Source organism: Eleutherodactylus coqui, chromosome 10 (genome assembly GCF_035609145.1).
Source record: "Eleutherodactylus coqui strain aEleCoq1 chromosome 10, aEleCoq1.hap1, whole genome shotgun sequence".
Classification (NCBI taxonomy): Eukaryota; Metazoa; Chordata; class Amphibia; order Anura; family Eleutherodactylidae; genus Eleutherodactylus; species Eleutherodactylus coqui.
This window is the reverse complement of record NC_089846.1, coordinates 27842524-27856496: the sequence shown is the minus strand read 5'-3', so window position 1 is coordinate 27856496 and position 13973 is coordinate 27842524. Positions and strand designations below refer to the sequence as shown.

General features: G+C 51.6%; 1 protein-coding gene across 1 annotated transcript; it reads right to left on the bottom strand.

Annotated features, from left to right (window-relative positions):
- Positions 1-1113: 1113 nt before the first annotated feature.
- Positions 1114-6372, bottom strand: ATP6V1G1 (ATPase H+ transporting V1 subunit G1). The gene is made up of 3 exons (XM_066580714.1): positions 6212-6372; positions 5732-5832; positions 1114-1633 (listed from the first exon to the last, which is right to left on the bottom strand). The coding sequence occupies exons 1-3, from the start codon at positions 6291-6293 to the stop codon at positions 1460-1462; spliced, it is 357 nt and encodes a 118-aa protein (XP_066436811.1). The 5' UTR covers positions 6294-6372; the 3' UTR covers positions 1114-1459.
- Positions 6373-13973: the final 7601 nt, after the last annotated feature.

The following is a 13973-nucleotide window of genomic DNA, read 5'->3' as shown; positions in this document are numbered from 1 at the left end:
TCTTGCTCAGGTGTCCAGTTATTTGCTGTAGGTGAGTGCATGCTGATTTTCAACCTATTCTATTTTTTGCTTTATAAGACATATATTATGTTTTAGAGAAGGAAAATGTGGAAACATATTTTGAACTCACCCAGGGACGTTTGGTGACAGTACCGGGCGATGGAGGGCCACCATAACTCCTTTCCTTTCTCTTCAACAGCAGAAAAAGCCGAGCTCCAACGGCGGCGCTTGCGGTACTGCAGGATGAAGCAATTCCCACCGCAGCTTACCACTAATCAGCGCTATGTAGGGGCGGCAGTGCAGAGGAGAAAGAACTGCTCTCCTCCCCTCCTATGGAGCGGACCAAGCCAGACATTTGATCCTGCAATAGTGCCGGCCACTTGAATTTCGGTGTGTGCACTAAGACACACTGAATTTTTCTCCTCACTTACACACCCAGTTCTGCATCTTTGTACAGGGCTGCTTTGCTGCATGAAGCAGACAGCTCCGTGCATTACACAGTGGCCTGGATTAGTATTGCAGGCTGAGTTCCATTCACTTCAATGGGACTCAGCCTGCAGTACCAACCTGGGTGCCGTCTACTTCCAGCAGCCAAACAGCTCCGTACACGAAAACAACTGTTCTCCTGGACCGGTGATTGCCACGGGTACTGGGCAGCAGACCTTGCAAATCTGCTATTGCTGACCTATCCTGAGGATACGTCATCAATAGCTTAAAAGTGGGACAACCACTTTAAGGGCTGCTTCACACTGGTGAGGGCAATGTCAGGCCATGATTCATGTAAAAACAGCCATGCATCACTGCGAGGAATCCCCTCATCCTCACTGCTTCTGAAGGAATCCCCTGGCACGGCTGTCACAGCCGCAGCAGGGAATTCGCTAGCTTTTACCATTGTTTTTAATGGGCCAGACGCTGCTGCTGCTCCCGCCGCCAGCCCTATTGAGAACAATGGGCGATACTGCAAAAAGAAAAGAGATGCTGTGATTTTTTTTTTCATGCAGCATCGCAAGAATTAAAGCAGCGAAATGAAAACATTGAAAATCATCGGTTTCATAGTCATACGTTTTCATTCACTCTCATTCACAAAAGGTTGTGGTGGAATAAGGACACAAGTTATGGAGAAAAACTGAAGTTTAATTTTTGAAAGGTAGATAAGGAAGTGCAAAACTAAGACATTCAGTAGAAAGTCTGAGACCTGATTAAGACACGCTCCTTCCTCAACCCTCAGAACAATTCCCATCTTATTGTTCCCCTTTCACATGACAAGAAAGCTCATGTTGTGTAACGGTTAACCCCTTCTGTAAGGCTCATGGTAAAACCAGTATAACTGCACGTCCTACTAAGAACCATACATGGCTCCCCCAACTATTACATTCTAACTTTGCATAGACAACAATGGGGCAGTGCTAAATCCAGGGGGAGCTACAATAAATAGTACAAGTCAGCCCTGAGAGAGAAGCTAACCGTTAATGCGATAATTGACATGGATCTCTGGCTTTATATCGCATACTAGGGACAGTAAGTTCTCTAAGACCAGCTCTCGGTTTTGCTGATAGTTCTCCTGGATGGTGGAGATCTTCTCGGAGGTTTCCTTCTCCACTCCTTCGCTGCAGCTACCATGACAGCCCAAAGCCTAGGAGAGAATAGAGACAAGGTAAATCTAAGCAGGAACGGATATCACGATGTAAAGAGGTGCAGAGAATTTCTAATTATGGCCGCCTGCACACGAGCGGGTCGGATCCGGCAGCGAGAATTCTCGCTGCGGGACCCGACCCGAGAGCCTGCAGGGACGAGCGCGTACTCTCCCGCGCCTGGCGGCCCCAGCTCCTTCATGTGCCGGCTGCCGCGCAGCCGGCGCATGCGCAGACCGGAGCCGGCGGCCGGGTGAGTGCGTGCCCCGCAGAAAAATAGGACATGCCGCGGTTTGTTTGCCGCGCGAGATTTCGCGCGGCCAAACCGCGACCGTCTGCATAGGAGTGCGTATTGTAATGCACTCCTATGCAAACTTTCAGCGGCGGAAATCCCGCCGCGGGATTTCCGTCCGTGTGCAGGCGGCCTATATAGGTTATTGGACGAACACTTATTTGACCGACCGCTCCCTCTCCCAACCGCCCCATAAGAGGTGAGAAAACCTCTACAAAACGCTTCTGGCGCAGTCTTATCTCCCGAGGATCGAGTCCTGAAACCCGACAACCGCCCGATGCTTTTCTCCCTGATATCTACCATCTGAGGAGAGTCGGGAGGCTGCCATACAGTAGATGATTGGCCGGTATTGTAGAAATCAATGGGTTCAGCCAAAATACAACGCCCCACAGAGAAAACGCCACACCCTAAAGAAATGCTCAACTTGAGGACGAAAGTCACAGAGAATTACGTTCTGGACAATCAATTCTTATATCAAAACAACTAGACATCACGTGGCGTAATAAGCAGGATGATCAGTAAGTAGTCGGGGGGGGGGGGGGGGGGGGTCACCATGCTGGGAAATATAGTCGTTAAAGAGACATTGATTCGATGAGCGCTTGAATACGGGCCTGGGGTAGTGTTGACTATAGTGTACAGTTCCTCCTTAAGAGGCTGAGGGAGAGCACTCACTAATGTCTTGATCGGAGAGAGATCTGGGGATCATCTTGGTAAAAGGAATCACCTGGACACCACCTTGTAAACCATGCTTGCTGAGTGAGGCTGCACAATGGCATTGGTTATGCCCTGAAGATATGGCAGTGCGATGGCAACAGCACCCCCTAAACATAACGGCATGCAGTCAATGAGCCCCTGATGTGTACTAAAGGCAACTGGCTGCTGTTGCGGATGGCACCCCAAACCACGACTTCATGCGGATGAGCTGTGTGGCACTCCAAAATGGTGGAAAGATCAGCTCAACTGCCATGCCACCTCCAGACCCTTGCTTGGAGATCATCATTGCTGTGACCAAATCTCAGTTGGTTACTAAACACCATACTGTACCATTTAGAAAAAACAGGAGCACCTTGGAGTTTCTATGAAGGGTTTGGGACTCACCAGGTACCCAAAAAAAAAAAAAAAAAAAGGCCGGGTGCCCTGGTGCCTCACGGCAGTTCTTGGAAAAACTCTGCCTATGCCAATCGCATCCACTGGTAAGAGGAGAGCAGCACGAATTTCAGGGATCTTTTAAGTAAAAGAACCCCAGAAGTAGCTCTGGAGCGACACCACTGCAAGGGTTCACGACGACGGTGTGGTGTGAGGGGCGGTCTTCACAATGGACAATTTGACCACAGACCCGCCTTGGCCAATCTAAGTGAACGGTCATCATCCATATTGGAGCATCCAGAGCTGTCCGTACGGTGGAGCTACTATTGCATGATGGCGGATGAGTCAGTCTGTGCGGTGTGACGTTCGTGTCACCGCTCCCATCACACTAAGACGCACATTTCATTCTGCCGACGATGGTCTCCCAATCTGGCCTACGGTTGTCGCATCGTGTTGAAGTTCTGTTGCATTACAATGTAAAGACCAACTAGCTGTATGTAGCCCTATGATGAAGCCATAGTAAGCTCATCCGCCCGGGTCTGTTTAGAGCCGCTGATTCGCTCGGGCCGCCCATTCATACAGCAGTGATAATAGTTACGTGTAAAGGGGACTTTAGATGAAATGGCTCTTGATGGCGTCTTGGAGGAGTCTTCACTTTTTAAACTTTTATGCAAACACAAAAAAACGCCACAAAGCCGTTTCCATGGGTGACGTCGCCCCCAGTTAGCGCCGCAGACTTCGCTCTCCCTAATCGTGTGACTGTCTCCGCACGCTGCGGCAATCTCTCGGGGACACAGTGTATATCTGATGCTGACGGCTCGGCACTCAGCGGTCCCTGGATAACACTGGGTAGAATTGACCAAATGTCAGTTTGTCCCACAGGGGTGTGTCAGACAGCACAAAGCCTTCAGCCTAATTTATGGCCTACAAGGCTATATCTACCATCAGATATAGACTATCTGACCCCAGGCTTCAGATCCAGAAATCTGACAATTATTCACAAAAATTCTAAATGACGATTTTAATTTCGACCACAAAGGTTCATCCCATAAAACACGATGATGAAGTGTTACAGCGTGAATGATTGAGTGCGTGATATAATGAAGGTTCACCATCCGATATGCATCACGGAGAATGATGGGAATCGTCAGAGTATAGAATATGATTATATAAAGCTCAGAAACATTCAGCCTACACCCGAGGAGACGGCTGCGGCGTCCAGAGTAATGGATGCGTGCAGGAGAAGCCAGACGCCCCTGCCTTCATCTTCACTGGAGAGCATCGGACAGTCATTTACGGACATTCTCAAGGTCACATGACATGTTAATATAGGGGAACTGCAAGGGGAAGGAATGGCTGAGCCCAAGGAGGAAGAAGTGTGTGAGGGGGAGGAAGTAAGCAGGATCTGACTCCAACAGCGGATAAACTGATGAATGGACAAACAAAAAAATTACAGATAGTCCCCTACTTGCGAACAATCGATTTACGAACTTTGCAAGATGCGAACAATCTGTCCTGCACAGTATGATGTCATGCTATGGCATAACATCATGCTGTGCAGGGACCAACAGGCTTCTATCAAGCCTGATAGGAGCCTGTCCGGTCAGATCGCGGGACACTGTGCAGTTGCTAGGCAGCCAGGGGCCTTCTGAAAGGCCCTAGGGCTGTCTATGCAGAGCGCCTATCAAGCCGTGCGCTTGATGGGCACTCTGCATAGGCACCCCTGGGGCCTTTTAGGAAGTCCCCAGCTGCCTAGCAACCGCACAGCGTCCCGCGATCTTATCGCGGGACGCTGTACGGGCCCCCTGAACTTTGGGTGCCGGCTGTTTCTCACAGCGGGCACCCGGCGGCAGCAGTTCCGACGAGCCGCGCCGCTTGTCGGAACGGTTAACACTTTAAATACCACTCTGACAGCGGTATTTAAAGTGTTAACAGTTCCGATGAGTGGTACGGCTCGACGAAACTGCTGCCGCCGGGTGCCCGCTGTAAGAACAGCCGGCACCCGACGTTGTATAGAGCGGGATCCGAACGCGATCCCGTTCCATACAACCATTTGTTTGGACCTGCGAACAAATGGACTTGTTTGCAAGTAGGGGACTGTGTGTGTATATATATATTAGTTTTTTTGCGCATTTCTTACTTATATGGCAATTAAGGCCGCCTGCAGACGAGCAGGTCGGATCCGGCGGTGAGGATTCTCGTGCAGGCTGGAGTCGGCGGCCGGGTGAGTGACGTTTCTGTGCGGGGCTCGCCAAACCGCGGCCGTCTGCATAGGATTGCGTTTGTTAACGCAATCCTATGCAGGCTTTCAGTGGCGGAAATCCTGCCCGTGTGCAGGCGCCCTAAAAAATCTAAGAAAAATATACAGAAATCTCTCCGTGTCCCAGAACTCCCTTCTTACTATCCCACGTATGCCTGGAAGATAACCAGCTGCAGCAGGAGCCTCCCCCCTCATTCATTCAAATCGCCCGTTCGATCGGGTGGTTTGCGCGATAATTCCAAGCAGTGAAAGACCAATTAGTGACAAACTGACTTCTGCCCGTTTACTTCCGCAATCGGCGGGGTCTTGGCACCCGGACCTCCACCAATCAGAACTCCCGATATGTTATTGCGACGCGTCAGATGTTTTAAAAAAAGTTTAGTTATTGTTTAAAGCACCGTGAATCAACCCGGAGAGCCCCTTTATCAACTGTAAACGAGCCGCTGCAGGCGTGATACATACCGCAGCCTCCTTGGCCTTGAAGTCCTTGTCCCGCTGCAGGCGGTACTGCTCGATCTCCGCCTGCGCCTCCTCCTTGGCTTGCTTCAGGCGCCGGTTCTTCCCTGCAATACAAGAAGGCGATGATTATATTGCCTCCCTCATCTCAATCCATCACCCAGCCCGGGCTCTCCGCTGAATATGCAGCATAATGAAGAAGTGTGAAGAATCCCGATCCCGCCGGGTAAATTTTAGCACTTCATGCCCCCCTATCTAACAGAATGCCCCCCATCAGTGCTGGAGATGCCATCTACAAAGTTGCTGCCCCTCCCCCATTACATGCACAGAGTAACTCTTTAATGACTACAACTCCCAGCATGCCCCGCCAGCAGACATAAGCCGAGGCGGCAGCAGGGGACTCGGGATAATCCGCTTGGGGGAGCAACAGGTTGCGCGGGCACGAGACCTCCCTGACCAGGTAACCATAGCAACAGGTGCGCTCACGTTTCCGGGCCTCCGCTACCCTCTCGGCCGCCCTCTTCTCCGCCTGCAGCAGCTGCTGGATCCCCGCGGACTGACTCGCCATGACAGCTCGGCTTCCCCGCTCACCGCCGTGTGCTAGAGCTCTCCGTGTCAGATGACCGCACACGTCACTGCGCTATCACGTGATCACTCCATTCATTACCGGCCCGCCCTAAGGTCCTGTGACAGTCACGTGACCGTCGTCATAGGATAGAGCGAGGAAGGGGAGGAGCGGACAAAGCTGGAGTCTGACTGATTAGCCCACAGCAGCCAATCAGAGTTCAGCTGTCATTTTACCACAACAGTTTAAGAAATGAATGCTGAGTTCTGATTGGTTGCTAAGGGCAACTAAAATAATGTTGTCATTGGGCCCAATTTACACAGTTGAAATTCTTGCCCGGGTTTTCTGCGTTGTGAGACGCACAAAACGCACACAAAATAGATCCCATTGCAGATTTGTTTCTTGCAGAGTTGGAAAAATCGCACCATGTTCTATTTTCGTGCCGGTCCCACATGAGAATGGAACGTGCAGATGTGCGGTCTGCGCATATCACACGGACGCGGTGTCCGTGTTCTGTACGATGGAAGTTATGCCTGAGAGTCTCGGGCTTGACTCACTATTGGCCGTATAAATACAGCCTAAGACCGGATTCATAAGAGCGAATACGTATTTGCGTGCACATTTGTACATGGGGCGTTGCATATTTATGTGCGCAAGTGTTTTTTACTGTACTTTTGTGCGTGCAAAAAAACCCGCACCGATGCGCTCAGCCATTGTATTTTAATGAGTCTATGATGTGTTCTTTCCCTGCGCAGAATATAGAGCGTGCTGCGTATTCTTTTGTGTATCGGAATTGCGCATGCCAAATACGCACTTGTGAACGAACCCATTGAAATCAGTGGGTTGTATTTTCTGCGTATTGTACATGCTAATTTTTCATGCTCAAATAAACGCGCGAATACGTCCGTGTGAATCCGGCCTCAGACAGCGCTGGTAAATGGCGCCCTATATTCTAAATCAGGGATTGCCAGCTGTTTGAAAACTACAACTCCCATCATGCTCTGACAGCTGTATGCTGGGAGTTGTAGTTGTCATGAATCCAATATATATCCTGTTAATTTTGCCGTGATGCGATAGCGCGGGAAAGCGCACTTATGTGAAGGCGACACTTTCAAATGGGTTCCTTCACATTAGCGCTGTTTTCTCTGATGTTGTCTTGCAAGGAAAATACATTTCGGCATGCTCTATATTGCCACGATTTGCACTTTTTTTTGTAGCCCACGTTTCCCCATGGGGTCTTCGTCTTTGTCGCATCGCGACGCACTAAATCGCGGTTTTCATGCGATGCGATTTTAACATTCGATAGTAAGCCCTAGCTGCACTCCAAAAGAGAAAAGGAATGCTTACCTAAAAGGCTTTGGTCCGGGTCCTCCCGCTGCTCTCCGGAGCTCCGCCGGACGTGCCGCAGTCCTCATTCGGGCACAGAAGATCACTTCCTGGTTGCTGGATTCATAATTCCCATCTCAAGGAAGCGATGGATGCACCAAAGACGGGCTAAGGAGATGTGCAGATCTTCTGGATGGAAACCCAATTTAGCATTTCAATCGTATTTCCCTATGAGGCACTCCAATAGTCCGCCATATTTCATATCATGAGTGGATACCAAACATGATATGCGGCAGATGATTAGCTTCACAGGTATGAGATTCTGGGGGTCCCGGGGGTCATACAGCGGCGGGAGTTGAATGCGCTGCGTCCGTTGCACACTCACGGTTTTGAGAATAAAATTGTTCTTGAGCTGGAAGCTATGAATACCCCATAATCCACGTTATTCATTTTTTTTTTATCCCATCACAGTGGTAGGAAGTTGCAGTCAGCAAGTCTGTAGGATGTGTATTGGAGGAACAGGGAAACAATGGGATCTCCTGCAAATGTCTAATTTTGTTTTCATTACAACAAAGGGCTTTCTTGATGGTCCCAAAAGGAGCAAATGAGATCAAAGGCCCCTCTGGTTCAGGTGTGAAAGGCAGTGGAATGAATATTGATGAGCTCTGCTTGGCAGGAAGAACATTTAAACACCTGCCTAAATCCACTTAACTTTTCCATATGGGTGACAGATTGACACGCAAAGATGGGTTACATTCTAACAGTATTATTTCATCACAGGCATGTTGAATGACTCATTATTATAAGGCTGTGTTCCCATGTATAGGTACCAGCTGAGACTCCACTCAGCCGCGCCTGACAATAACCACACATTCTTGCCAACCTTATTGGCTAGATTCCGCTTCCATTGGCAGCAATGGCTGGGAAGAGACTCAGCCGCTACCTGTAAATGGGAACGCAGCCTACGGCCAGGGCTAGACGGCAGCATGAAGATCACAATGTTGCTTTGCAACATCCTATCTAATGCTTGTCCATGCTACATGCAACGTCCCGCAACCGTGATGCCATTGTCACAAGAAATCCAAACCTGCTGAATAGAGATGAGCGAGCACGCTCGGTAAGATCAGTTACTCGAGTGAGCATCGCTCTTCTCGAGTAACTGCCTTCGCGTCTGAGTGTGCGGAGGGGAGCGGAGAGAGAGTCAGAGAGATCTCTCTCTCCCCTCCGCCGCCCCCCCAAACACGCTCGGACGAGAAGGCAGTTACTCGAGAAGAGCGATGCTCGCTCGAGTAACTGACCCTACCGAGCGTGCTCGCTCATCTCTACTGCTGAACTCTTGGTCATAAATCACATGTGACGTTTCATGAAAGCTGACATACATTTTTTTAGCTTTGCTACTTGTCTGGGATTTGAGGTCATGCTGTAGCCTGTTGGAGTAATCCATTAATTAAGTTGATACTTAAGGGGCATCGAAGCCTCAACAACCATGTATGCCCAATTATCTATAGGGTATAGAGATGAGCGAACGTACTCGTCCGAGCTTGATACTCGTTCGAGTATTAGCGTGTTCGAGATGCTCCTTACTCGAGACGAGTACCACGCGATGTTCAAGTTACTTTCACTTTCATCTCTGAGACGTTAGCGCGCTTTTCTGGCCAATAGAAAGACAGGGAAGGCATTACAACTTCCCCTGCGACGTTCAAGCCCTATACCACCCCCCTGCAGTGAGTGGCTGGCGAGATCAGGTGTCACCCGAGTATATAAATCGGCCCCTCCCGCGGCTCGCCACAGATGCGTTCTGACATAGTTCAGGGACAGTGCTGCTGGTGCCGGAGCTGCTATAGGGAGAGCGTTAGGAGTTATTTTAGGCTTCAAGAACCCCAACGGTCCTTCTTAGGGCCACATCTAACCGTGTGCAGTACTGTTGAGGCTGCTTTTTGCAGTGTTGCACTTTTTTTTTTTTTTTGTATATCGGCCGTGCAGAGCATTGCGTCCTGAAGTAATTTTACATTGTCCAGGGCCAGTAGTGGTGAGGCAGGGACAGAAGACATATTTAGTGTATTTGGCAGTGGGCCTTTCCAAAAACATTTGGGAAAAAAAATCTATTTGGGCTGCCTGTGACCGTCCTCAGTGTACTGGGTCTCTGCTGGGGGTAGTTGTCCTAATTCATACGCAGCCAGCTAAGTGTTACAGCAGGCTTGCGCAAAATTCTTTCCTGCCTCTGTGTTGCCTCTTACATCACCGCTGTATTCCTGTCCACAAGTGTACTGGGTCTCTGCTGGGGGTAGTTGTCCTAATTCATACGCAGCCAGCTAAGTGTTACAGCAGGCTTGCGCAAAATTCTTTCCTGCCTCTGTGTTGCCTCTTACATCACCGCTGTATTCCTGTCCACAAGTGTACTGGGTCTCTGCTGGGGGTAGTTGTCCTAATTCATACGCAGCCAGCTAAGTGTTACAGCAGGCTTGCGCAAAATTCTTTTCTGCCTCTGCTGTGCGTTCCGTAGGCGAAGTCAGCCTCCAACCACAGGCCAATAAGCGGCACATTTAATTACAGCGTTCTGTTTCTGCACTACTGGTAATACACCATGCTGAGGGGTAGGGGTAGGCCTAGAGGACGTGGACGCGGCCGAGGACGTGGAGGCCCAAGTCAGGGTGTGGGCACAGGCCGAGCTCCTGATCCAGGTGTATCGCAGCCGACTGCTGCGGGATTAGGAGAGAAGCACGTTTCTGGCGTCCCCACATTCATCTCACAATTAATGGGTCCACGCGGTAGACCTTTATTAGAAAATGAGCAGTGTGAGCAGGTCCTGTCGTGGATGGCAGAAAGTGCATCCAGCAATCTATCGACCACCCAGAGTTCTGCGCCGTCCACTGCTGCAACTCTGAATCCTCTGGCTGCTGCTCCCCCTTCCTCCCAGCCTCCTCACTCCATTACAATGACACATTCTGAGGAGCAGGCAGACTCCCAGGAACTGTTCCCGGGCCCCTGCCCAGAATGGCCAGCAATGGTTCCTCTCCCACCGGAGGAGTTTGTCGTGACCGATGCCCAACCTTTGGAAAGTTCCCGGGGTCCGGGGGATGAGGCTGGGGACTTCCGGCAACTGTCTCAAGAGCTTTCAGTGGGTGAGGAGGACGATGACGATGAGACACAGTTGTCTATCACTCAGGTAGTAGTAATTGGAGTAAGTCCGAGGGAGGAGCGCACAGAGGATTCGGAGGAAGAGCAGCAGGACGATGAGGTGACTGACCCCACCTGGTTTGCTACGCCTACTGAGGACAGGTCTTCAGAGGGGGAGGCAAGTGCAGCAGCAGGGCAGGTTGGAAGAGGCAATGCGGTGGCCAGGGGTAGAGGCAGGGCCAGACCGAATAATCCACCAACTGTTTCCCAAAGCGCCCCCTCGCGCCATGCCACCCTGCAGAGGCCGAGGTGCTCAAAGGTCTGGCAGTTTTTCACTGAGAGTGCAGACGACCGACGAACAGTGGTGTGCAACCTTTGTCGCACCAAGATCAGCCGGGCAGCCACCACCACCAGCCTCACCACCACCAGCATGCGCAGACATATGATGACCAAGCACCCCACAAGGTGGGATGAAGGCCGTTCACCGCCTCCGGTTTGCACCGCTGCCTCTCCCCCTGTGCCCCAACCTGCCACTGAGATCCAACCCCCCTCTCAGGACACAGGCACTACCGTCTCCTGGCCTGCACCCACACCCTCACCTCCGCTGTGCTCGGCCCCATCCACCAATGTCTCTCAGCGCACCGTCCAGCCGTCGCTAGCGCAAGTGTTGGAGCGCAAGCACAAGTACGCCGCCACGCACACTCAAGCGTTAAACGTGCACATAGCCAAATTTATCAGCCTGGAGATGCTGCCGTATAGGGTTGTGGAAACGGAGGCTTTCAAAGGTATGATGGCGGCGGCGGCCCCACGCTACTCAGTTCCCAGTCGCCACTACTTTTCCCGATGTGCCGTCCCAGCCCTGCACGACCACGTCTCCCGCAACATTGTACGCGCCCTCACCAGCGCAGTTACTGCCAAGGTCCACTTAACAACGGACACGTGGACAAGCACAGGCGGGCAGGGCCACTACATCTCCCTGACGGCACATTGGGTGAATTTAGTGGAGGCTGGGACAGAGTCAGAGCCTGGGATCGCTCACGTCCTACCCACCCCCAGAATTGCGGGCCCCAGCTCGGTGGTGGTATCTGCGGTGGTGTATGCTTCCTCCACTAAACCACCCTCCTCCTCCTACGCAACCTCTGTCTCGCAATCAAGATGTGTCAGCAGCAGCACGTCGCCAGCAGTCAGTGTCGCGCGGCGTGGCAGCACAGCGGTGGGCAAGCGTCAGCAGGCCGTGCTGAAACTACTCAGCTTAGGAGAGAAGAGGCACACGGCCCACGAACTGCTGCAGGGTCTGACAGAGCAGACCAACCGCTGGCTTGCGCCGCTGAGCCTCCAACCGGGCATGGTCGTGTGTGACAACGGCCGTAACCTGGTGGCGGCTCTGCAGCTCGGCAGCCTCACGCACGTGCCATGCCTGGCCCACGTCTTTAATTTGGTGGTTCAGCGCTTTCTGAAAAGCTACCCATGCTTGTCAGACCTGCTCGGAAAGGTGCTCTGCGCACATTTCCGCAAGTCCCACACGGACGCTGCCACCCTGCGCACCCTGCAACATCGGTTTCATCTGCCAGTGCACCGACTGCTGTGCGACGTGCCCACACGGTGGAACTCTACGCTCCACATGTTGGCCAGGCTCTATGAGCAGCGTAGAGCTATGGTGGAATACCAACTCCAACATGGGCGGCGCAGTGGGAGTCAGCCTCCTCAATTCTTTACAGAAGAGTGGGCCTGGTTGGCAGACATCTGCCAGGTCCTTGGAAACTTTGAGGAGTCTACCCAGATGGTGAGCGGCGATGCTGGAATCATTAGCGTCACCATTCCTCTGCTATGCCTCTTGAGAAGTTCCCTGCAAAGCATAAAGGCAGACGCTTTGCGCTCGGAAACAGAGGCGGGGGAAGACAGTATGTCGCTGGATAGTCAGAGCACCCTCCTGTCTATATCTCAGCGCGTTGAGGAGGAGGAGGAGGAGGATGAGGAGGAGGGGGAAGAGACAGCTTGGCCCACTGCTGAGAGTACCCATGCTGCTTGCCTGTCATCCTTTCAGCGTGTATGGCCTGAGGAGGAGTAGGAGGAGGAGGATCCTGAAAGTGATCTTCCTAGTGAGGACAGCCATGTGTTGCGTACAGGTACCCTGGCACACATGGCTGACTTCATGTTAGGATGCCTTTCTCGTGACCCTCGCGTTACACGCATTCTGGCCACTATGGATTACTGGGTGTACACACTGCTCGACCCACGGTATAAGGAGAACCTTTCCACTCTCATACCCGAAGAGGAAAGGGGTTCGAGAGTGATGCTATACCACAGGACCCTGGCGGACAAACTGATGGTAAAATTCCCATCCGACAGCGCTAGTGGCCGAAGGCGCAGTTCCGAGGGCCAGGTAGCAGGGGAGGCGCAGAGATCAGGCAGCATGTACAGCACAGGCAGGGGAACACTCTCTAAGGCCTTTGACAGCTTTCTGGCTCCCCAGCAAGACTGTGTCACCGCTCCCCAGTCAAGGCTGAGTCGGCGGGAGCACTGTAAAAGGATGGTGAGGGAGTACGTAGCCGATCGTACGACCGTCCTCGGTGACGCCTCTGCCCCCTACAACTACTGGGTGTCGAAGCGGCCTGAACTCGCGATGTATGCCCTGGAGGTGCTTGCTTGTCCTGCGGCTAGCGTCTTGTCAGAGAGGGTGTTTAGTGCGGCTGGGGGAATCATCACAGACAAGCGTACCCGCCTGTCAACCGACAGTGCCGACAGGCTAACACTCATCAAGATGAACAAAGCCTGGATTTCCCCAGACTTCTCTTCTCCACCAGTGGACAGCAGCGATACCTAAACAATACGTAGGCTGCACCCGCGGATGGAAGCATTGTTCTCTATCACCATCAAAAACGTAGACCTTTTAGCTTCATCAATCTGTGTATAATATTCATCCTCCTGCTCCTCCTCCTGAAACCTGACGTAATCACGCCGAACGGGCAATTTTTCTTAGGCCCACAAGGCTCAGTCATATAATTTTTGTAAACAATTTTTATACGTTTCAATGATCATTAAAGCGTTGAAACTTTCACCTGAACCAATTTTTATCGTAACTGGGCTGCCTCCAGGCCTAGTTACAAATTAAGCCACATTAACCAAAGCGATTAATGGGTTTCACCTGCCCTCTTGGTTGGGCATGGGCAATTTTTCTGACGTACATTAGTACTGTTGGTACACCAATTTTTTGGGGCCCTCGCCTACAGTGTAATCCAA

What these genes read in the sequence shown, in the direction of transcription:
- ATP6V1G1 (XM_066580714.1), bottom strand. Translation starts at nt 6,293, where the DNA reads ATGGCGAGTCAGTCCGCGGGGATCCAGCAGCTGCTGCAGGCGGAGAAG. An exon ending in GGTAGCGGAGGCCCGGAAAC is followed by an intron (nt 5,833 to 6,211) that starts GTGAGCGCACCT and finishes CTTGTATTGCAG; the next exon opens with GGAAGAACCGGCGCCTGAAG. An exon ending in TCAAGGCCAAGGAGGCTGCG is followed by an intron (nt 1,634 to 5,731) that starts GTATGTATCACG and finishes ATTCTCTCCTAG; the next exon opens with GCTTTGGGCTGTCATGGTAG.